Source organism: Pogona vitticeps, chromosome 1 (genome assembly GCF_051106095.1).
Source record: "Pogona vitticeps strain Pit_001003342236 chromosome 1, PviZW2.1, whole genome shotgun sequence".
In the NCBI taxonomy this organism is placed as follows: domain Eukaryota; kingdom Metazoa; phylum Chordata; class Lepidosauria; order Squamata; family Agamidae; genus Pogona; species Pogona vitticeps.
The window spans coordinates 98,488,669-98,514,643 of NC_135783.1; the positions used below are offsets into that span (position 1 = coordinate 98,488,669).

The 25,975-nt window shown below is 39.8% G+C and overlaps 1 protein-coding gene and 1 pseudogene across 6 annotated transcripts in view; both read right to left on the reverse strand.

Annotated features, from left to right (window-relative positions):
* The window catches only part of LIN28B (lin-28 RNA binding posttranscriptional regulator B), a 125,214-nt gene that overhangs the window by 50,225 nt on the left and 49,014 nt on the right, over positions 1-25,975 (reverse strand). For all 6 annotated transcript variants that reach the window (XM_078385392.1, XM_020780369.3, XM_072998343.2 and 3 more), the window contains one exon: positions 2,228-2,412. In XM_078385392.1, the coding sequence (XP_078241518.1) occupies positions 2,228-2,412 (185 nt within the window). The remainder of the gene's footprint in view (positions 1-2,227; positions 2,413-25,975) is intronic.
* Positions 13,918-14,072, reverse strand: LOC140703343 (U1 spliceosomal RNA; annotated as a pseudogene).

Here is a 25,975-nt window from a genome sequence, read left to right on the forward strand (position 1 = left end):
GAAAGACTATCTCCACCACACGTGGAGACTTCTGTGTCTTCTTTTTCGATGTCGAGCTTGAAGGAGGCTTCGGTGCCGATACTGTGGCCATTGACCTCAAGCCCAAAGAAGACGCCTGTGGCTTGGATGCCATTTTATGCCCTTTGGGAGCCTTTGATGATGGCGAAGAACCAGAAATCAGAGCTGACAACTCAACTGGGGGAGAGTCCATAGGGGCCCCTTGGGATGGAGATAGGGAGTTCTCCCACAAATAGGAGCGGAGGCACTGCAGCTACAACTTAAGTGCCGGGTTAGTAAAGCCTTTACACACTGCACACAGGGACGGCTAGTATTCCTCCCCAAACCAATATAAACAGCGGGAATGGCCATCGGAAAGAGCAATCTTATTAGTGCAGGACTCACACCTCAAAGAAGCCCGAAGCAGTCATAAACAAAGTAAGGCGCTTATAGAAAAATAGTCCTTCTCTATACTTTTGTTCTAACTCGTAGAGATGAAGCAATGTCACACGGTTCGAGAACGAAACCAGGGAGGTCCGATAGAAGAAAAAGGTAAGGGAAAGTAACTAAACAAGCATGGAAGTTCCTAACCAAGCTGCTGCAGTGGTGGCAAGAAAGAAACTAAGGCACTCAGTGCCAGGGGTGGGTTATAGCCAGCGTGTGGGAGGTCCCAGCACCATGTGCTCAAGCTCTGGAAAGTTCCGAGGTTGCTCTGTGCGGGCTCAGATTAATCCATTAGTGTACATTTTGACATTGCAGCCTCTATCAGAGGGCATAAGTTCAGAGTAAGTTTAGGAGGAAAAGAGGAAAGACTGAAAGAACTGGGCATGTTTAGCCTTGAGAAAAGATGACTGAGGAGAGATATGTTAGCACTTTGTTATACAGAAGAGGGGCAGGATCTGTTCTCAATCACCCCAGCGTGCAGGACATGTAATAATGGGCTCAAGCTGCAGGAAGCCAGATTTAGGCTGAATAGTAGGAAAAACTTAACTGTTAGAGCAGTACAGCAATGGAATTAATCACTTTGGGAGGTGATGAGTGCTCGAACACTGGAGGCATTCGAGAGAAAATTGGACAATCATCCGTCAATTTGTTTTGATTTGGATTCCTGCACTGAACAAGGAATTGGACTCGATGGCCTTATAGGCTCCTTCTAACTCAATTATTCTATGATTCTATGAGTGGGGAGTGTTAAGCCTACAGATATTTTGGCCTACAAGTGACAGAAGCCCCAGCCAACATGCTTTGTGAGACTGTGGGAGTAGTTGTCCAAAATGTGTGGAAAACCAAAGGTTATCCACCTCTGACCAACGGATATAAATAGCAAAGCTGAAGATGATGCTGACAGACATCTTTGTGTTCTAGATGCTCCTGGATCCAAGTAACATCACAAATAGATTTCAGCATAGACACACACAGAGAGAGAGTCCACATAACAACTGCTACACATCTACACAGATGTGTTCAACACACTCTACCCTCTGCTGAGCATTCTCCTTCAATCCTACATGTCTCTGGTAGGATCTCCTTCAGCAGCCTGCTCCCCCTGCCCCATATTCTGATCTAACTTCCACGTTGAAATATGAAATATGCAGAATTTGTTATCAATTTGCTGAGTACGATGGAACCAAATTAACAAAGAGAACTAATTGGCTGGCATACATAAAACTACAAATACTTCAAAAGCCCAAATATGCTATGACAGAACACAATGCACATGATAACAGCCTTCCCTCATCTACAGCACATTGGCATCATAAAGTCTCCATGCAGGCACCAAATCAACAGATATAAAAAGGCACAAGTTATTAGAAAAATCACAATACAAATACTAAGTTACCCATGCAATGTAATGTATTAGACTCACATGTCTACATCAACTGTACAAACATTTGGTGTGTAAATCTACATCTACAACCCTGCATATGACAATTTATCCTCATGAAAAGAGCATTTTTGAACAGATGAAGAATTCCTTTTGTTTCCCCCAGATCAACTGTGATGTGAAGCATCTGAGATTGCAAGGACTCTGAAGTGAGGAGTATGCGTAGTCCAGAAAATGATTAATGTTCATTTTGGAAGTAAAGCTCCTCATACTGTACAACATAGCCTTATATGACTTGAATCACCACCAACAGATGGCATTTTTTAAACAAACAAATGTGAGCTTTGAACAAAAACTTTGAAAAAAAATACATACAATTATAAAACATTGTAATAAATGAATTACCTATCTCCCTTTGGCTTTCTTTTCTGTACTGTTTTTCCTTTGGGTCGTCTCTCACTTCCTAAACAGGGAATCCCACCTGGACCTGTTACCCGTATTGATTCAAGGCCTTTGGAAGATTTCTTAAAAGTAAACTCCACTGGTTCTCCTTCTTTTAGGCTTCTAAATCCTTCCATATAAAGTTTGCTCTGTGAACAGGAAAAATATTCTTAGTTACCAATTTTTTTAAATAATAATAATAATAATAATAAAGACATACTGAAGTCTGTCAAAAACAAAGCATTATACAGAGTTATATTTGTAATGCAATTTTAGTTTCCCTAAGTGTACAGTTAGTGTGGGATTTCCTAAATAAAGCCCAATCAAATAACCAGCACTTGAAATTTCTATGCGGTGTCTGCATGGATCAGGGTACAAAATGCCCCAATGGAGTGAGTGCAGGGTATATGACCACCACTGCATTTGAGAGTTCCTCTTACACCAAGATGTACTGTATCTCACAAAAGTGGAAATACCACACATGCATCTGAACAATTTATGAATCTTTGGATTAGGAACTCTAGCTGCCCTGCTGCTTTGGCTCAAGTAAACAGCTCTCTTTATGGACATGTTACAAACAGAGTTAGTTCCTTCTTTTTGCTGATTTATTTAAACCTAGCCCCTCCCCAAAGAAAGAAATGCTGATCACTCCTGCCCTGAAACATATAAATACATGCACTTAAATTATCAGTATTTTTAAATATTGACACTCAAAATTCTAATTGACTTCCCATCTGTTTTGAAAAGGACAAATTGCTTCTTTTTTTAAAAAAAGACAACACAGAGATTGATCTAAATTAACCTACATTCTATGTCTAATAAAACTCTGGTTTTTCACTGAATAGCTTTTTAAGAAATGAATAAAATAAAACAAAGACAAAATCAGAACAGTTACTATATTATTAGCTAAAAGAAAGTTAGAGAGAAAACTTTAATGAAAATAAAATCAGGTTAATATCAATAATCAGTAAATCTGTTATGATACCATGAATTTGATTTGCACTTTTTCTTTGACCCGTACAATCATCATCATCCTCAAACCAAACAGGATCATCAATGATCATCTAGAAATTTACTTCGAATCTAAAGCACGGCAGCTTTCTAAGGATGCTGAATTCCTGACATATATGTTGAGTCTATATAACCTAGGACTGGAAACTATATATGAAATAGGGTTTAGGATTAATTATTTTGAATCAAGCTAGGTAAAATCTGTATGTAGCTAATTCAGTGAACATATTACAAATATTCCAATGAAGAAATAACTATAATTAATATGTTTTAAGAGTTATATTATATAAAATACAAAATGTGCCGTTTCACAAAATACAAATACATAAAATTATATGTGTATGTTGCATAGTTGATCCAAACTAATGTAGGCTTAGATCCCAGGGCTCTACTGCAGGTCTCCCTTGTTCTTTGAAAACCACTGTTGAGAACTACAAGACCCTCTGGAATGGCATGAGACAGCTCCATTCATAAGCAGAAGCCGTTTCCACACAGGTATGAGCACGTTCTGACCAATGCCAGAAAAACTGAAGCCCTCCTTTAGCATTTGGGCCAATTCTTCCATTGGAAATGCGTTCTTCATAAATGTGCACTAGGAATGGACTTTCATGTTGACAGAAAAGAAAACCATGCAAAAAATGCTCTTTTTTTGCCCATGTTCTGTTGATCCCCCAAAGGCATTTAAAACACAATTGATACCCATTAACAAAAGGGGGATACATGGAAGTTTTGTGTTCTCTCTTTCATTTAACCTTCCTTTTGCCTTTCATGTGTCAAACTGTCTTATATTTTTTTTCACCGAATAGCACCCTGAGGATTATTGCAAAGACATGGTGGTATGACCTTTCATTCACCTTTGTATGTAACCCTTCTTTCACCCTTTATATGTTGACTCACCTCATAAATTCTTTGTCCAATAGCATTGTGAGGACTATTGAAAAGATATGGCGGTGTGATCAACTAGGATTGTCAGGTGCCAGTCATTATATCAGGAGTGGGTGGTGTTTTTAAGTAGAGCCTGGAATCAAGTGAGTTTTTGCTACCTATCTACCACCTGTGCCTCCTTCCTGGAGCCTTTCTTCTTCTTTTGCCACCCCCCCGGGGGGGCATACATTTGCTATGTATTTAATTCTGCGGAAGGGGTATATTTCGGTGGGTTTTTTTTCATGGATTGTTGCCTATTCTATGTTGCTTTGCCTCTCCTTTTTTGAAATAGTTTTAAAGGGTTCTTTAGATTTTGAGTGCCAGTAAATACAAAAGAGAAACCAAAAATGCAAGAATCCGAAAAAGGCTTTCCCTTTCATGTAAAACAAAAGGATTTGCGCATGAAAAATACAAAAATTAAGAACCAAAAATGAAACAAACACAATAATTTGTTCTGTGCACATCCCTAATGAGCATCTGTCTTTTACAGTTTGTTAGTCTGAAGAAGAAGCAGGGGTAAATTATCAGAATTAATCAGAAAGAAAGAAGTTTGATAAAGCATGCTTTTAAAAAGGATTTTGTTGCATTGCACAGAAAATATGTTTAGCCAACAAAGACTAAACTATGAGGAAATCTATGATCACTAAATAAATACTGTATACAAAAACTGGGAAACCATTTCTTCAACCCTGAAGCAAGGGAACAGGAAACTACCTGAGTTTAGACTGTGAGTTCTGCCAAAGGATGATTTGCAGTAAGATTAAATTTATCCTATTTTTTAAAAGGAAACCACCAAAATAAATTTAATAAGCATTATTTGTGCAATACATTACACAGGTAATTGCAGAGAGAAACAGAAAAAATACTGTTTGTGAAGAATGTAATTAACCAATGCTAAGGGAGAGGTTTTTAAGGGACATTTCTCAGCATCTCTTCATATTATAGTTTTTTTTTTCTGTTGCTACATTTAAGACCCAGTTCACATGCAACAGTATGCCAAAATTCTTAATTTTAGTTTCTTATTGCATTAGGTAGCAGCCAGCTAGTAATACCTCTGAAATCTCCCCTTGATTCTAAGCTAAAGCGTTTTCAATTTAAAAGGGAAATGCATATTGAGAAAATAAAAACCAGATTGCCATTAAAAAAATACAATGATTGAATTAGGGAGCAAGATATTCTTTAATTGATGGAATCTTAAAATAAATACAATATTTAAATAATTCATGGTTTTTAGGTGGTAGTTGTATATACATTTAACCTAGAAGTAATTATACAAAAAATTATCACTTGACAAATCCATCTTTCAAAGTATGTTCTTTTTTTGGGGGGGGGGAGGAGTTGGCTTCCATATTCTACCAACTGCATCCTTGAGCAACTCAGCTGTGTTTATGCTTTTCTGAGAATTCCATTAATACCTGTCAGCTTGCACAGCAAAAAGTTCCTGTTGCATTGTGCCCTGTATCAGTGGGTGCTTCAAAATGTGACTTGAATTCACAAAAGGAAGGAAACTCCAAGTCGGGGATTCATTATGGCAATCTATTCTCCTCTTGATATGCGCGTGTCACTCTTATTAGCATGCGCATATGGAAGGGAGAAAAGGCTCCTATAATGAGCCTTAATTCAGAATTTCCTCTCTTTTGTAGATTTTCAGTCAGGGTCCAAACACCTGCTGGTGCAGGATGGAAGGCTTTGGAGAAAGAAAGAAGAAAGAATAACACCACATTATGCTTATAGAAATTCTACTTATGTTCAGCTCTCTTTTTTCTGCATCTTCTTTTGTTTGTCTCAACTTTACAGAAAACTCCACAAACAAAATTAATACTTATTAATTTTAAATAAAAAGGTCAATTATTAATAGGTATTGCAGATTCATTAGATCTTGTACTGGAGCACTTTTTTGTACTTGGGCAAGATCTTGCCATCTCTCTTTGCAACACAACACACAAGCCAGGGAATCAAACCACATTATTTTTTCTGACCTTAATAATGTAGTTAAGAGCATTAAGAATTTACAGAACACGCTGCTATGAAGATCTGCCACTTTCCAGATTGTCTTCTGAATTAAATTAATTCTATGAATGAGGATCACAACACTTCCACACCCTCCTCCAAAGGACATTCTGTTTTCAGACAAACTGTATCTGGCTGCTTGGTAAGTGAACTTATGAATTCACAAAGCTTAACTATGGCAATGTTGTTTCCCTGTAGAATCTTCTCAATGCAAGGGTAATGAACCACCAAACTATTTGCATCACAAGGACTACATTAATGGATCAGGCTCCCAGCAGCACAGCTCAGTTTACCACCCACAATCCAAAGAAGTGGATACTTTACAACAAAATCCAGGTTGTTTTCATCGTAACACTAAGACTGAACTAGATTTCCAAGCCAGTTGGAGATTTTTGACCTAAATTAAAGTTGTATTGCCCACCAACTCCTGTTGTAAAAAAGAATCTTACAAGTATTACCCAGTATTCATATCCTATGAGCTCCACTTTTGCTTCTTCTATAGGTCAACCAAACGTTTCATGGGCTTAAGAGGGAAATTACTTGGGCATAGATCTGTGGGGGCACATGTAACAGCTGGGACTCTGCTCCTCCTTTAAAGTCCTCTTGACAGAGACTCTACCCCATTAAATCCCTCTTAGCCGAGGTCTGAATGAAGCTAATGAACTACTTAGAAAACCAGAGAGTTGCCAAATTAGGTAGGTCAGCATATTCACATTAAAAATACAGAGCCAAAATGAAAAACTAATTTTTGAGAATTATTTCTTATGCAGTTAGTTATATTTTAGAGACAGACTGAACTTGTTTTCATTTAATAGAAATAGATAAGCATAATTTGCACTGCATTGTTAGTTTACAATTGGCTATCCAGCCCAACTGTTTGTTTTTTTAAATAACTATATCCTGTCTTATGGTTCATTCTTAGAGAAAAGCTTGCCATGGGACATTTAAGAGGAGTGTAGAAAAATGACAAATATATAATACACCGTTTTACCTCATGATGAATGATGCTTATAGCCAAAGCAGATTTTATTAATTATGCATTTAGTTCAGAGGAAATGATTTTACAAAAACCTTGGGTGACTGGCTCTTTTAGAAATGTAACTAGATTAGCAGTACAAATGCATCACATCTTTAAAAAGAGCAGGAAATAATTTATAACTCAGCTTGTGCAGACTGTTGGGGTGGGGTGGGTGGGATGACACAACACATAGCTATGTAACAAATATCTCAACACAGGAGCCCTCTTGGATAGTCAACACGTGTGCAAGAAAAATCACAGAACTTGATACCAGTGAGGTGCTAGTTGCATGCCTCATCCTGCATTTAGTCACACCCCCAGTGCACACCCAGCATCTCATCAATTAACTATGGCAAATTCTGTAATGCCTCTTCTGCATGCATAAATACAGTATCCAACAAGCACTTCACCAGGGAGTTTATAATAATGATTAACAGCTTCTGGAAGAGACCAGCTACAGGTAAATGTAAGATAAATTCAGATAAATTCCAAACTGCTTGTAATGTATGGGTTTTAGTTTCATTCTCAACATGCAGGATTGCCGTTAAAAAATAAAATCAAAATCAAATAATGTAATTCCTATGTGTTACGTACATCAGTAGACATGATTTAATCTTGTTTTACTAGATTACAGATATGATGGTACATTGAATGGATGGATGGGTTGTCTCTCACTAAAAAGACTTGAAAATATAATGCAAACCCTGAGCAAAAAGCTGCTCTTGTTTATTCCATCAAGGGATTCTTAACTTTTGACTTGAAGGCTTGAACTAGACTAGGTGGAATCAAGACATGGATTTGTTGGATGAATTTAACAAAGCTAATTTTTTCTGTTCTGTTCTAATACCTAGACATGCATATGTATGTACACGTTCAACATCAACTTCCCCTTTCTCTCTCCTCTTGCATTTTCCAATCTGCTCCAATTTAGGAGATCTCCAAAGCAACTTGGATGGCTACAGTTGTAGGGGAAATCTCTTCTGCCATTGCTGTCACTTTCACTGGCAAGCAGATAGTTCTGTCCCAGTATTTTATGAAACTAGCTCTTAAACTGAACTGCTATGAACTGAATGATTTCCTCCCTTTCTGAATATTTTTTATCCGATTCAAGAATTCACTTGGCAAAAGGGGATGATTTCTGCTTATTTCCTTAGACTGAAGTTCCAGTAGGATAAAAAACATTATAAACTCTGTGAGTTGTGCCCCTCCCACAAACTAAATCCAAACTATTGAATATGTAATATTTATTACTTATTTAGAGTAGAATAAAATACTTTATTTTTGTTCTTTTCAAAGCAGATGATTGTTGTTTTGACCACTTTGGTCATTCAAACAAATATTAATTATTTTTGTTTTTCACATTGAATCTCAAGTTATTTCCATCATCACCCAGAACAATATGTCCACTGAAATGTGATTCGGTTCATTCCAAAATTGATATTATGAAATTTTCATGCTTTCTTCGCCTACTTTTTAATGTCAATATCAAACACTTGCCCTCCTGTATTTTCTCCTCCTACTCCCCCACACACAACAGAAGATCTGATATATTTTTTGAAGAAAACAATATATCAGTAGCATGATCTCCATAGATTCAGATCAGTTTACTACTTTTTCATATTTTAAAAAAAAGTAGTTTGGAATAGGCAGTGATCATCTACAACAAGTCCTCTATAACAGTCATTCTCAATCTTTTGTTTTGTTTTTCGGCTACAGCCATAAACAGAATATGAAAGAATTATAGGCTGAACCTGGATTGTATAAATCACATAGTGAACCTTGTACAGTGGTGTGTGAAGAATTGTTTCCAGTCTGTGGCCCCCTTCAACTGTGCCAGCTCCCCCCCCCCAAGGGAACATATGACTCCCACCTTCGGTTGAGAATGGCTGCTCTAAAACTTTGGCACATGTTAAGTTTTATTGTCGTTAGAACTGTTTCTTCAGCTTGTTTAACCAATATGCACCCAAAAATAAAAGCCCCTTTCAGATGTTAACAGCACAAGAAAAGCCATGGTGAACTGAATCAAAGCCTTATCTGTCTCTCCCACTTTCAATCGTCTCGTATGTACAATGATGTCAAGTGAAGATATTTTTATTTCTCTATTGTTGGGTAGCACGAAGCCTTATTGTTTCATGCTTCCCATCTCTAGTTTTATATTGAAATTGCATTTAATTTTTGGAATTTTGTAAATCAGGCTGGGAATATGTATGAAGGACTGGGTGATTTTTTTTAAAAAAAATCTGCTTTCCAAAGGCAGATTTTATCCCATCTATTCATTAGCACTAAAATCATATTTAACAAAAATTATTGCAACTGTTTGCTTTTAAACAGTACCACACTCAAGTAAATTACAGTGGACCCTCGACTTACAGACTTTTCGAGTTACAGACTTCTCTGGCTGCAAAATTTAGATTCGACTTGCAGCCGGAGAATCGACTTACAGACCAGAAAAAAAACAAAATGGAACAAAAATAGAATAAAAACTGCCAGTTGTGGGATTAATCTGTTTTCAATGCATTGTAGGTCAATGGAGATTCGACCTACAGACTTTTCGACATACAGCCACCATTCCAATACGGATTAATTCCTTAAGTAGAGGGTCCACTGTATAAGGTTGATTGTTGTGAACAGAAGATACAGGACTTTGAGATACACATAACTACAGTGTTTTACAAGGTGTGAACATGGGTGGAGGGCTTGACTTCCTCCCTCAAGTAGTAACAAGGCACAGAAAAATGCCTCTAAAAAGAAAAGAACCCTAAATCTAGGGTGGGCAAATGCAGGCTGTGGGCCCCATGCGATCCTTCAACACCAGTTTGAGCTCCCTCTGCTTCCCCAATCATCCCTGGCTCTTTTCTGTTTCAAAGAAATAGTTTGCCAAAAAACAGGGGTTTCTGATGCTTTCAAAACAGTAGTTTCTGCAGCAGGGAGGTCACAGTCCTCCTCCACTACCAAGACTAGAAGTAGAGACATCCCATCATTCTCTGTTTTTTACCCCTCCCCCAAATTTTGGTCATTTGGGGCCAAATCTGGCTCTGGTACTACTTCTTAGGGAGGGCAGGTGGTATAAATTTGCCCCCAAAGTCCCCCATACCTGCCCAAATGCTTGAGTAGGTTCATAGGGAGAAAATATACTCTCTTAAATAACCAGATCCCCAAAGCATTTAGAGTGTCACAGACTGAACTAGAATAGCTCAGATATGTTATGTGTTCTACAAAGCTTTTAGTAGAGATGATGGCAACTACCTCATAAGTAGAAATGGAGAGAGAGGCAATAAACAAATAACCAAACAAATTATTTGAGCTAGTGCAGTGGTTCTTAACCTTTGTTACTCGGATGCTTTTGAACTGCAACTCCCAGAAACCCCAGTCAGGACAGCTGGTGGTGAAGGCTTCTGGGAGTTCATGAGTAACCCAAGGTTAAGAACCAGTGAGCTAGGGGAACAGACAAAATGGGAAGATAAAGATGACATCAAATACAAGAAACAAGAATGATTGAAGCAAAATAATGGGATTTGAGAGAAGGACGGTGGTCCAAACAATATGCAGAAGTAGAAAATCCAGTGAAGATCCACAGTTCCTTTAAAACACATTTAAAAATTAAGGAGTTAGCCAGTATATTTTTAAAAAGCCAGTGCCCACTAAGATGGGTAGCAGTAATTCTATACGAAGTCAAGGGTAATCTCCCAGTGTGGAGTAGCATAGTAGGTCCCCTGTATCTGAAAAGCCAGAATTACATATTGACATGATGTAATTACCAGATATGGCAATTAGAGGGAACCAGAGACCATGATATATAGGTAACTCTCTGCCATATCACCTAGTATCCCACCACCTTGAGGAGACTCCATCTGCCTTGCAGAGTGTCAACATCACTAGCCACCCTTGGTTATTGTCTTTACAGCAGAGGTCCCCAACCTTTTTCACCGTGTGTCCCGGCTGGGGAAGGCAGGGCACCCCCCACACTTGTGCCTATGCACAAGCGGCAGTGCAGCACTTGTGCGGGCATGCATGCACTCGTGCACATGCACAAACAGCGGTACAGCACTTGCACGGGCACGCTGGAGCACGCACAGGCGCAGACAGGCTGTGCAGGGGTAAGTGCATGTGGGGGGTAGGAGGTCTGTCTTTGCGGCCCAGTCTGGCTCAGGCCATGGACTGGCACTGGGCTGCAGACCAGGGGTTGGGGACCTCTGCCTTACAGGGTCCAACAGAGTACAGTATATTATATATAGAGTTTGCAATTATCTCCAGTTTCCAGTATTGGGGAGGCGGCCTTGGAACCGATGCCCTGCAGATATGGGGTCCTACTGTACAAAACCCCAAACACAATATTGCTATTAAATTATGGTAATATTCCTGTACTGAGGAAAAGTTTCCACACCATAAATGCAGATTTATACACTTGTTTTATTTACTGCCAACCTAGCAATTCAAAAGCATGTAAATGCGAGTAGATAAACAGGTACCATCTCAGTGGGAAGGTAAACAGCGTTCTGTGTATAGCCGCGCTGGCCACATGACAACGGAAACTGTCTTCGGACAAATACTGGCTCCATGGCTTGGAAATGGGGATGAGCACCGCCCCCTAGAGTTGGACACGACAGACTAAAATGTCAAGGGGAACCTTTACCTTTATTTACTACTAAGCAATGATGAACTTTTTGGTAAACAAAGGGCTTGCCTAAAGAGATATTTATGCAGTAGCAACTCTTCTGGCAACAGAAAGCTGCAGTGAAAACTAAAGATCATGTGGGAAGATCTCAAGATATGAAGGAGAATATGACAAAGATGTATACTCTTGATACTGTATTTCAGTTTTTTTTCTCTTAGAATCTGTTAAGAAAAACTCTTGCTGATTTAGATCAGAAATCCTTTGGAGAGATTATAATCAACATCAAATGTGCAGATGATACAGTATTACTGGGATACCCAATGTGGTGTGGTGAGCAGATGAAAGACTAGGATTAAAGATGGGGGTATCCGTACACAAACATCCCCCCACAGGTGTAGCTAACAAGGGTCCGGCCTCCTGGGGCTAGACTGACCACTCACGATTCCACCACTGCTGCAGCCTCTGCAATGCCTTCCTATTGCTCTGTTGTTCACGATGGATTAGCCACTCACTTCATTCATTCATTCATTCATTCATTCATTCATTCATTCATTCATTCATTCATTCATTCATTCATTCATTCATTCATTCATTTCATTTATACCCCACCTATCTAGTCAATTGTGACCACTCTAGGCGGCTTACAACACACATTAAAAAAACATAACATATCACATAACATAACATAATTTGCATAATTAAAAGATAGAATAAAATTTTTCCCAAAGATGGCGAGAAACAGGGTATATTATAGCAGAAAGTAAAAAGAATAATTAGGTATTAGGTGGAAAGGGGGAAGGCCTGCCTGAACATCCATGTTTTCAGTTGTTTCTTAAAAATACCCAGCGAGGGAGCTGCGCAAATGTCAGAAGGTAAGTTGTTCCAGAGGCGAGGAGCCACCGCCGAGAAGGCCCGGTTTCTTGTTTTTTCCTTCTGGGCCTCCCTCGGCGTCAGGTTCCTCAGTCTCACCTCCTGACTCACACAGGTGACACGGGTAGAACTGGGTGGGAGTAAGCGTTCCACCAAGTATCGAGGTCCTAAACCGTTTAGGGCTTTAAACGTAAGCGTCAGAACTTTGAGGTCAACGTGGAACCGAATGGGCAGCCTTTGCAGCACGGCCAGAATAGGAGAAATGTGATGGTATCTTCGCGCTTCATGTTGGGAACTCTGATGCCCAAGATGGTGGCAAGATTGAAAAGTTGTTGAGTTCCAAGTATGGTGATAGCAGTGAAGTGAGAGGGGGCTGAATCATGGAAGAGGAAAGCAAGTGGGGCAAAAAGGTGGAGGAGAACCAGAGGGGGGTGCAGGGGAGCTGTGGAGGAGGGGTTTAACTGAGGTTGAGATGTAGGGTTCTTCACTGGGGGGGAGAGAAATGAAGAGGTCCATTTCCTCATCAAAAAAAAAAGTAAATTAAACTCAAAGCCTATTGACATTTTTGCCTTCTCAAATTTTATCTGGTAGGTGCAAATTTACAGCTCTCCATAATGTATTACTGTATTATATTAACATTAATATGGTAGGTTAGAATTATATTCTGAAAAATCTATTCTGCCAGCTCCACATTTTTCATCCACTTCCTTCACTTTCTGCTGCCACTGCTCACTCACCTCTTAGACCCCTTCCACAGCTCCCACAGCCCCTGTTCTTTCTTGTCACCCTCCTTCTCTCACTGTCACCACTGCTGTGCTCCTTCCTCTCCTGTGGTATTCTTTCCCCTTCCTTTTCTCATTGCCAAACCTTATACTACTGCTTTACAAAATTACCGTATTTTTTTCTCCATAAGACGCACTCCCCCCCCCAAATAGTGGGGGAGAAAGTATGTGCGTCTTATGGAACAAATACAGTAAAAAAGGGGTTTAACCACCACCACCCAGAAGCCCCCCACTGCCATGCTGGGAGGCCTCTGAACTAGCACCAGAGACTGTTTGCTGTTTGGACCTCATCATTCTGCACTGCTGGCTTTCCAGGATCTGCTTCCTGGAGCCCACCTGGAAAACCAGCAAGGCCAACAGGCCTATGGCAACAGGCAGTGAAAACAGCCAAGGACCAAAGGGGAAAGAGTAATTCTAGAAAAACCAGGGGAAACCACAAACACAGTCCCCCACTTAGGCAGTTGATTTTCCCATATTTGGGGAAATCACAGGGGTCAGCACATCCAAAGTGCAAGAGATGAGCCTCACCCTGGGAAAACCACTTTGATGATCATGGTATCTCCCCTGCCAGGTATGAGTTAGAATGGCCCCTGAACCTCCTACCCCTTTCTGTGCCCTGTCCCCCAAAGGCATGGTGACCCCCTGGCTGCACTTCCTGATCAGAACAGGGCTGCACAGCCCATCCCGAAAGAGGCCAAGAGAGCTACTCAGTGTTTTGGGGTGCCCCACAGGACCCCCATCGGGGGCTGGATGTTCCTCCCACAATCCTCCAGTGCACAGATATTAGCATACCTAATATGCGGGGAAGGCAGGGAAAGCGGGGAAATTCAAACTTTCAGTTAGTGAAGAGGCTGCTTGTCTGCTTCCTTGCTAGTCCAAGCAGTTATAGAGCTGGGAGAGAGATCTGGGACTGCCTGGAATTGTCATTTTAAAATGTAAAATTTAGTTTAAAAGCTCTTTGTTTAGGGTTAGTGCTTGGGTGAAAAGGTGCTCTGTTTGAGTTGAAACCTGCTTGTGTAGAAATGTGCATACTTGCTTTAAAAGCTGCCTAGGAAGTGTTCAGACCAGCGCCGATCAGCTGTTAGGTGGGGAGAGGGGAGGGGAAAGGGGCAGAAGCAGGAGCGGAGAAGAGCACAAAATGGCTGCCGTCTGCCTGCTGGCTTTTAGCTGTTTAGGGCTCTTTTTTGGCTGTTCTGGGGTCTACCAAGGCACTGTGAAGAGCCAGGCTCAGTCTACAGTATAGTACCTGGTAAGTGACTTTCTTTTAAGTTTTTTAAACGTTTCTGACCTCCCCCCCCCCATAAAAATGCATTAATTTTCAATGCATTTCTATGGGAAATTTGGGTTCAACTAGTTCTGGGCATCTAATAGAGAATGTATTTCCAAAGGGTGTTGCAGCAAGGAAACTAACTGTGCCTCGTGACTTCTAACTGGATTACAGTACCTGCTTCCCGATTTCAGCTGCTATAGTTTTTATTCAGTTTTTTTGGCTCATCAAGAACATTGTTCATGGCTTTGTGTGGCTTAACCTGTTGTGCCTTGCATGCTATAAACGTTCAATTATGTCAGAAAATGGAGATTTGGTCTTATGCTGAGCATGTGCTACTGCTGGTGAATGGGATCCGGTTAAGCTTTGTGTTGCTGTTCCTTTGCATAACCTAAAGTAAATAAGGAAAACCAGCTGTTAAATAGTTTAATTCCACTATTTATCCTCCACCCAACTAAAAGGGGCCTCTCAATGCAGTGCCAAATCAGACAAACCATTTCTAACTTAATATAGGCTTGAGCTGTAGCTGGGCAGAGTTGCACAACAATCTCATCTGTCATTGAGACATTTCTATAAGCATGGGGAGGAGGTGGATGAAAGGAAATGTAAAATATAGGTAGAGTGGTATAGGTCTTATCACTGGCTGATAATGGTCTATATCACTAGTTCTTAACCTTGGGTTACTCAGGTGTTTTGGACTGCAACTCCCAGAAGCCTTCACCACCAACTGTGCTGGCTGGGGTTTCTGGGAGTTGCAGTTCAAAAACATCCGAGTAACAAAGGTTAAGAACCACTGGTCTATATTAATGCCACTGTTGACTGCTCTTCACTTTACATGGTTCAAATGTTATTCTGTTATAGTTTATTAAATATTTTATTACACTATTTGGTCCAGAATATATTTTCCCTGTGTTCCTCCTCTAAAAATTAGGTGCATCTTAAGGTCAGGTGCGTCTTACGTAGCAAAAAATACGGTACTTAAAATGATCTAAAATGGGCCGATAAGAAGTGTCCCTTTTCAGGTTCACTGAAGGATTTCAAGATGTCCTGAAAGAACCAAAATCAAATTCAAACCAAACATGTTCCTCATGCACGCTCCTACTTTCCATACTGCCTTCTATTTCTGAAACTTTGTAAAAATCTGTCTGCCTTTTTCTAGCTTATCACAGGCCCAAATCCTCTTGTACAATGCTAAGAGCATAATTGTGGGGGCAAATAACCCAAAGCCAGTGTAAATATCACCTATTTCATTGAGTGACCCAGTTTGCCATAGATAATGTCTGCATTGATTTCATAAGTTGAGGCAATTCACCTTCAAAAGCTATGCCTTCAGTGTTACATCAACATAACAATGCTAGAAGATTTTGGCCGCTGATCAGTCAGTCTGTTCCAGTCAGCTCATGAGTCCACTAAATCCGCTTTGACTTTTATTTCTAGTGATATACTGCTTACACTACTGATCATTCCATTTATTTTCTACCATTTTCTATTATATTCTCTTTTTTAATGTTTTCATAGTGTTTCAACTGATTACTTTCATATTTATCTGACTGTTTTTATTTTCTCTTTCTCTTTTTTAGCCATTCTTCTGGTGTCCTTTCAGGGATCATTGGAAGACCTTTGCTTCTTTGTATTTATCTTTCCTCCTTTGACAACTTTTCATTCAGGATTAATAATTAATTTTCTGACAGATGCAATTCTCTCTTTTATTTTAAGATTCTTGCCCATAGTCTAAGCTTGTGCTGCTTCATCTTGGCTTTGGTCTACAGTAAACATACCTAAAGCTGAAATTCTCCAGTGTCCCCCTATACTCTCACAGCAACTCATTCTCTTTCTTTGCCCTTTGCTTGTGCTATATCTTTTCATTATAGCATGCAATTGTGAGATATTTGATTTCTATGCCTGACTCTTCTAACTTATACTACAGTACAGTATTACCAACTGCATTCTAGAACATTTCTAGAATTCATTCCTTATTGCCATTAACTTGTTAACATTTTGATTTGGTAAATGTCACTTTTTGTTTTATTATCAGAAAAAAAACTGCTGTAATGACCAAACTTTCATCAAGATTACTAGTGGTGTGCACTTTTCAAGAATGGCCAGGGCAGAATTTGGGAAGCTTTAATCCACAAAAACAAATCAAAAGACTCCTACATTCCACCCATTCAGAGAAGGACTTACCTTTGGCACTATATGGGCATCTCCAGCGTTGGTTTCTTGGGTGTGTTTTTTTTAGCTGCTGAAGAGGTTCCTAGGGATCACAGTTCAGAAGGTAGCCTATGTACAGCCTAATGGGCAGCAATACTATGAATTCCAGAGTCTGATGTGCCCAGGAGAACCTGGCCTCTGCTGGTTAATCACATGACAGCAAGACTGGTTGACCTCCTGGGTACAGAGGATGCTGGCAGTCATAGTCCTACTACCTTTTAGGGTACAGTGATGCCTTGCTAGACGATTGCCTCATGGGACGAAAAACCCGCAAGACAATTGGTTTTTGCGATCACTATGGTGCTTCGCAAGACTTTTTTTCTATGACCGTGCTTCGCAAGACTTTTTTTTAAGACTGATGCTTCGCAAGACTTTTTTTTTAGACCGATGCATAGGGAACCTCGCAAGATGATTTTTTTCACAAGATGACAATTTTTGCAGAACGAATTAAAATTGTCTTGCGAGGCACCACTGTACTTTACCAAGAACTATGACTTCCAGGAAACCGCACAAATGCTTTTCTTTCTTTCTTTCTTTCTTTCTTTCTTTCTTTCTTTCTTTCTTTCTTTCTTTCTTTCTTTCTTTCTTTCTAAATTAAAAACATTAAGGAAATTTGGAAGTTGCATCATTTCAACTGGATGTCATTCTTATTAAATTGAAACATTTCACTACTCATCCAAGTAGCTTCTTCAGTCTGAGGAGAGTTGGTAGGAGACCCCTGATTTATCCTCCAGGTTATGGTCTTTGGTTCATTAATGGTCTTTCTGGTATGTGCTTCTGATCTTTCTGGGGACGGATGAAAGGGCAGCGTGATAAATAGGAGACAGATTGTATCTAAGGCCTCCACCCCTGTTGAGTGAGGGATTTTCTATATGCACATGTATGGCATCCCTGACCCTTCTCTCAAACCACCTATCTTGGTCATCAAATTAGTGTCCTTTGTCCTTCAAACATAACAATGGGTGGAGAAGGACTGCAGAAGTGGGATTTTCACTCCCCCCCCCAAACCTAATCAGACCAGGGGGAAGTGAAACCACTGTGGAGGATATATCAGGGGTCTTCTACCAACTCTCCTCAGACTGAAGAAGCTACCTGGATGAGCTGTTTAGTTGCCATGACTCAGGCTCCACCTTGCCTGAATGACTGAGAATCTACACTGAAACATTAGGTAAAGATCAGAGAGGCCCATGGAGCATCAGAGGTAAGTCCCATAGGAAAGTGAAATAATGGGGGTCTTTTGATTTGTGTTTGTGCATTAAAACTCCCAGCACTCTGTCTGGGGAATTCTTAGACAATGGCAGCAGCCAGGAAAGGGGGGGGGGTGAAGTCCAAAAACATGAAACAGCACACCCTAAAAATTATCTCCCCTTTAACATACATTTTAAAATAACAAGTATGCCAAAAACATTTTAGAATCATCCATTGAAATCCAGTAGTAAGTCACAACTAGAGTAGGCCCATTTAATCAGTGGTGCTTTCATGAGTCAACATCTATGTAAGTTCCATTGATTCAATGGACCTACTCTAGTTGCAAATACTATTGCTGCTTTATTATCATAAAAGGAATACCTTATTCTGATCTCAACCAAAGATATCATATCTCTTCCCTACAATATTTATTTCATTTATTAAACTGTTAGTCACATACCATTCATACACATCCTGTTTTGCCCAAATGTTTCCTTCATAAACACTCCTCTATCTTTCTTCCACATTTCCCTATATTATATTTCACTCAGTGGCTTTTTACTCTCTTTTTGTAGAGCACTGCAAGTCCTGCAATTAAGATATTAGTAAATTACTATTAAGCTAAAAATTAAAAGAATACATAGCTTTTACCAAGAAGTCTTCCAGCATTAAAAGCCAAATTTTATCAAATAAAATCTTGGTCTATTTTATTCAAGTAAAACTATATGTGGCAAAATGGGGGTGGGGGGGATGGAGAAACATTTACAGAGACTATTCCATGAAAGGAAAGGGTATGTTACAAAATCCACGCCCTTATTGTTTACACAACTATCACTTTTCCTGACTGTGAACTAGTTATTTATTATCTTCATACTTCACTATGGTTGCACTTTTAAAATATTCTGTGTTCTTTTAAAGCCAATGAGATGGTTTAATGTTAAGTTCAACACATTTGTTTGTGTAGGTTTTGATAAAAAAAACTACAGAACTAAAAAAAATCTAGTTGTATGTGGGAAGAGGACTGAGGTCTATGGGGACTGGACTAAATTTTCTTTAGCAATCATAAAACGTGAAGCTGGACTTGAACATTTACTCCTCTACCAGTTAGGCATGCAGAGGTGAACTGCAATTCTCAGAATATACAAAAAGGAAAGATTCCAAAATATGAGGTTACATATGCACATACCCCAATGAAATGTGCCTTTAGCAGAACCTTTTAGAGCTGAACTTTTAAAAAACCCAGCTATTTTTTCCACAGGCAATGCTTGAAGAATGAAAAACACATGTACACTTAACATCTCCTGACATAAACCAGATTTGAACCATTGACCTTCAAATCTCCTTTGCAAAGGCCTAACAGGAGCAACTGTTGGTTACTTTCCAAGTCAGCCACTGGCAAAAGACTCCACAAATTGCTGAGCCAATTAAGCAGCTATTTGTTCGTTTGCTGCACCAGAGGGGGCAACATGGCGGCTACTAAGATGTGGGGTTTCCATTTTAGAACTTTGGTTTCTGTTTCATTGTGATGTCCTCTGATTTTTGCCATTAGAACTCCAACTTTAGAAAGAAGAGGAACGTGTTCATAATTCCTTACATTTACAAGGTTAGCCTTCATGAAAGCAATCAAGCAAAAAGGATACTTTTTAAAAAAGGAAAAGGAACAGTGAAAGAACCAACACACAAATTATTTTAATTTTAGCATTCTTCAAAACTACAAAACCACCCATTATTTTGTATTATTTTAAATAGCATACAACCACCGGTAGGGCACAGGGGAATGTATAACCAAAGGAGAAAACTATATTTTCTAAATTGGAAATATTCTAAAAAGGTTTCTCTCATTGTTAAGTGTTTTAAAGTTTTCATTTTTAAGAAAGAAAAGTCCATTTTTCTTTAAAAAAAAAACACCTGAGACTGATGTCTCTGCTATATTTTGTTCACAAAAGTTCAGGATGAAAAAAAATAAAGTTCTATACATCTACTTCTCTACCAGCTTGGTATGCAGAAGTGACATGAAAAAGTTACCTGCAATTGTCAGAATATACTGTACTAAAAAGCAAATATTCCAAAATCTGAGATTATGTATGCCCATATCCCAAAGAAATGTGCATTTAACAGAACCTTTTACAACTGAACTTTTACAATCCAGCTATTTTTTCCAAAGGCAATGCTGAAAAAATTGAAATACTTCATGTCTAAATGTGTATGGGGACAGATAATTCCTTGAAAATCTACAACATATTTCTTAAGGCACCCTTTATATCACAATATTTTGCCAAATGGAAACACCTGTTTCCTTAAAAAAAGGAAACAGCAGTGTTAAAAACAAAAATACAGCAGTTTGTCACTGTAAAATATTCAGTGCTAGTATCTAAAAATCTAGGCAGACCACACCTGAAATCCTTTTGCTGAAAATTATGCCATGTTAGGCTGATGAAGTAATTAGCCAGGGCAATTTTTTTGGAAATTAAACATTTCTTCCTCACATCCTGAGGTCCTGACTGTCCAAAGGGCTAGGAACCTTCTGAAGGAATAAGGCTCAGAGTGAGATATAGGGGTTGGAAGAATCTGGAAGGGAGGAGGGGGATGGAGGCTATAAAAGGGGAGGGAGAAAGCAGAAAGGCAGATGATGGGTGGCAGCAAACGGTAGAGGAGGAGGGATGCCATAGTGCAGAAAAAGTGACAGCCACCACCTGCTAAATCTATTCTTACAACGCCTGTCCCAATACAGCTGCATTGGTGGAGGAGGCAGAAAGTGACCACAGTGACCTCCACCAACATGAAGCTGAGGTGAGAGCCATCCAACAAATGATGTTTTTGTCCCAATTCAGAAGGCAGGGGAAAGGACAGCTTTGAGCTCTTTGGGACTCACAAGGGAGGGTGAAGTAACCACTCCACCTTTAGACATTTGGGTTGCCAGAATCGGACTGATGTGGGTGGACCAAAGGACAGCTTACGTGATTAGAATACTTTGAGTTACATTGTTTGTTTAATTAATAAAAATGATGTTGGGAGGAAGCCTCAATTTCTGCCCTTACGTCTGGACCTGTGAGGCCCTCTGATGCCCCCTCATCATGGAGAGGATCTGGGGGGCACACACAATGGACTTGGTCCTGATCCAATAGGAAACTTATATTATTTTTATTTATTTTCCGTTTATTTTCCCATGTGCTACAGTGACCAGAGCATCAGATTAGGGCACAGAAGATCTGGGTTCCAATTTCTGTACAGCCATGAGACTCACCAAGTGACCTGGGGCCCATCAACCTCTCACAGCCCGAATTATTTCACAGGTTTGTTATGAGGATACAGTGGGAAGACAAGAGTCAGGTACACAAGCCACTTACTCTTTGTACTAAAAGCAGACCAATAAATAAATGATATACATGGAAAACATTATAGAGGAAAAGGTGAGGTGGGCAAGATATTGTACATTTACTTGAACCTTTAGTGTTTCCTTAGTAATTGGTCAGAATAATGAACATGTGTAAATCCCACGAGGGCCAACCCTAAACATTTTGCAGAAATTATTTCAGCAGGCTTTTGGCAACTAAGGCAGAAACATCGCAAACACCTTTGCCTTTCGTGGTAGGTAAATATAGTGCAATAATGAATAATTTGCTGCTAGAGTAATTGTCACAATGGTTAAGTCAAGCACTCCCAGCCTTATCATGTTTGCCAAAACCACACTGTTAGTACCTCCCTTAATGCTCCACTGTTACCAGGTTAGCATGCACAAATAACACATATCACAGTATTTTATTTGAAAAGTTGTTTAAAAAAGGGGATACAGACAGAGTATCAAGGAGAAGGGGTAGAATTAAAGGAATAAGATCTGTGAACAGAAACAAAGAATGGCTAGTATCTTGTTCAATACTCATGAATATGGAGCATGATCTGATGAGGTGCTTGTTTTGTGCCTGGTCAGATGCAACTAGCATCATCATACCATGCCAGCAGCTCTTGCAGTTGTAGCTCATTGTATGCACAAATATGGAACAGGATACTGGCCATTGAAATTAAACTTAAAGCTAGAGGTCTGGAATACATAGAAGAAAAATGTTTTCATGATAAATAGGAACATACAAATGCAGGAATACGTGATACCTTTCTTAGGCCATTAAGAAAATAAAACAAAAGCCAAAAAAATTAGCAAACTTCCTGATTTTTCCCAGGAATAAAATGTATACACTATTCTCCAGCTCAGACCACACACATTTGGAGGAAGGAAAAGAGAATAAATAAAAGTTTTCTGATAGTCTGAATGACTAATTTTACTGAACTACCTCTAAATCTAGTATTGTGCTGGTGCTGTAGTACCAGTGCAAAGGAATATCCTTCCCTTTTTGATTCCTGACTCCAGGCAGAGCACAGCTGACAAATAAAGCTAAAGGCAGACCCAGGGAGCTCGCGACCAGGAGAGCAAACAGGGAACTTGCCAAGGGAGAGATAGGAAGAAGACCAAGGAGACAAAGAGGTAAGCGGATTTTCTCTAGAGTAACACCAAGAAAGGGCCTGGAGTGTGTCCTTAACAGGAAGAGCCCTGTGCTCTGCAGAACAGGAAGGGGTGTGTCCTTAACAGGAAGAGGCATGTGATTGGTCTAACAGAAAAGGGAGTGTTCTGATTACTGCTGAGGGCTATAAGTAGCAGCTAATGAGTTCTGGGAGAGCCTTTTGATTCCTGACTCCCAGCAAGTACAGCTGATAAATAAAGTTAAAGGTAGACCCGGGGAGCTCACGAACAGGGAGTTTGCCAGGGGCGAATTTGCTGGGGGAGGGACCTAACAATTTTTTTGCTCTCTTGGGTATATGTACATCTAAATTTAAACTAACAAAACAAGAGGGCCAGGTATCCTAAACAAACAGTTGAAAGTAATAAAGCTAGAAGAGATTATGGAGAGGGGAGACAATTCAGTTGTGGTTACCTGCAAAGTTTGTGCTATGTTTGTCTTTGTTCCTCAGAGTAAAATGCTATATACTGTAGATGTAACTTGATAAGAGGGATTTGGTTTTTGGGACCATGATCTAAGCTTCCTGGAAGGACTACTAGCAAGAGACGGCTTGCATCTAACAAGGACTGGAAAGAATGTGTTTGCCCATAGCATGAAAAACTTCATCAGGAGGGCGGGCTTTAAACTGAATTGGAAGGGGGTGGGAGATGCAAGTACAGAGCTAATGGAAGATGAAGCCTTACACACAATAAGAGGAATGGACCAAACTGATCAAAGGGGCAACAAAAACATTAACAATAATAATCATAACAATAATCATAATAATATTCATAATAATATTCATAAAAATGTACAAAGACAAACAGGCCACAAATCACACAACCTCCAGTGTCTGTATACGAATGCCAGGAGTATGGGAAACAATAAGAACTGGAAACTTTAATTCAGGAGGGTAACTATTCCTACTATTGATAGGAATTATTGAAACTTGGGATGACTCCAATGTACAGCAATTGAAGGATATAAACTGATCAAAAAGAACAGAGAGCATAAAAAAGGAGGTGGAGTGGCAGTATATGTCAAAAATATGCATTCCTGCATAGAAATACAGGAGGAGGAGATTGGCTGTCCCACTGAGAACATCTAGTTGGGGCAGAAAACAAAAGGAACTTGGTAGCTGGAGTCTACTACCAACTGTTCAATCAAAGAGAAGAAGCTGACAAAACTTTTGAAAAAGAAATTGCAGGGCTTTCAAAGAGACATGACGTAGTAGTGATGGGAAATTTCAACTTTCCAGATATATGCTGCGAGGCAAATTCTGCCAAGTATGGCCCTTTGAAGAAATTCCTAGCTTGTGTGACTGATAATTTTCTCCTACAAAAAGTGAAGAAAGAAACTAGAGGATTTGCTATTCTTGACTTGATTCTGACTAACAGAGATGACTTGGTGGGGGAAGTGGCAATAAGGGGAACTCTAGGTGAGAGTGACCATGTCCTTCTAGAATTCATGATTTCAAAGGAAACGAAAGTGGAGTGTCGCTGCATACTTCTGCTGGATTTTTAAAAAGACAATTTTAATAATCTCAGAACAAGTTAAGGTCCCATGGCAGCAGATTCTAACAAGAAAAGGAGTCCAAGAAGGGTGGGAGCTTTTTAAAAAGCAATTCTAAAGGTACAACTACAAACAATTCCAACAAGAAAAAAAAGGTGGGAGGCAGCACAAAAGGCCAGTGTGGCTACACAAAAAGCTCAGGGAGGACTTAAAAACCAAAAAAAGACAAGTATAGGAAGTGGAAAGAAGGCCAGGCCACTATGGATGAGTGCAGACAAGTAGCAAGGAAATGTGGGGATGGCATTAGGAGGGCAAAAGCTGAGAATGAACTGAGGTTAGCTAGAGACACTAAAAGCAATAAAAAGCATTCTTCAGATATGTGAGTAGCAAAAGACAACGAAAAGACATAGTGGCAGAGCTCCTCAATTGTGATGGAAAAATGATAACAGAAGACAACAAAAAGGCAGAAGTGCTCAATTCCTATTTTAGTTCAGTCTTTTCCCATAAGACAGATGACGAATTTCCAAACAAACTGGAAGTGCAAGTGAAGGGGACAGGATTGCAGCTGGAAATTGATAACTAATAGTCAAGAAATACCTTACCACCTTGAACAAATTCAAATCTCTAGGGCCAGATGAACTGTATCCAAGAGTAGTGAAGGTACTGGCTGAACTCTCAGAACCGCTATCCATTATTTTCTTGAAATCATGGGAAACGGGTGAGGTGCCAGAGGCTTGGAGGAGGGCCAATGTTGTCCCTATCTTCAAAAAGGGCAAAAAAAGAGGAACCTGGGAACTATGGGCCAAACGGCCTGACATCAATCCCAGGCAAAATTCTGGAACAGCTCATAAAGTGATTATTGTGCAAGCATCTAGAAAACAATGCAGCAATAACTAGAAGCCAACACAGGTGTGTCAAGAACAAATCCTGCCAAACTAATTTGATCTCATTTTTTGATCACATCACCTCGCTGATAGACAGAGGGAATGCTGTAGACATAGTATATCTTGACTTCAGCAAAGCTTTTGACAAAATGCCCCATGATATCCTGATTAGCGAACTAACTAGGTGTGGGCTGGATAGATCAAGTGTCAGGTGGATACACAATTAGCTACAGAATTGTACTCAAAGGGTGATGACTAATGGGTCCTTCTCTAACTGAGAGGAGGTAACAAGTGGGTACCGCAAGGCTCAGTCCTGGGCCCGGTGATCTTCAATAGTTTTATTAATGTCTTGGATGTCACTGAATTGAATCTCACAGGCAATCGAGCTTGGACTGGTGACAAGGGGAATACAAAAGGGGACAAATATGATGACATCCAGAGTGCCCGTTTTATTTGCCCTGTAGTTGTGTTGGAAATGAACAGAAGGCATTGGTTTTGCTTTCTTCGAAACTGTGGATGTGTATTCTCTAAATGTTCTCTCAAAGAAATTAAAACTGAAATGTGTCACAAGGGACACCCAAGACAGACAGGTAATCATGGAGAGTTCTGACTAAATGCGATCCACCTGGACCAGGTAGGTGGGGCTTGTTAGCCTTGGAAGGCTGCCCATCTAGGAGAAGGAAAACTCCAATTTCAAACCTCTACTGCCTTGTGGCTATATCCACTGATGGAAAAGGCTTCAGGAGTAAACCTCGAGGCAAAATCCAGAGCTGGAGTCCCGGAGGCAGTTCATATCATTCTGGCAACTCCTGTGACGTTGCTGGAACCAGTTGTATTGGCTCTTGCCTTTCCACTGGACTTTTTCAGCGAATGATCTTGATAGGATGGAACACTGGGCCGAAAGCAACAGAATGAAATTCAACAAGGATG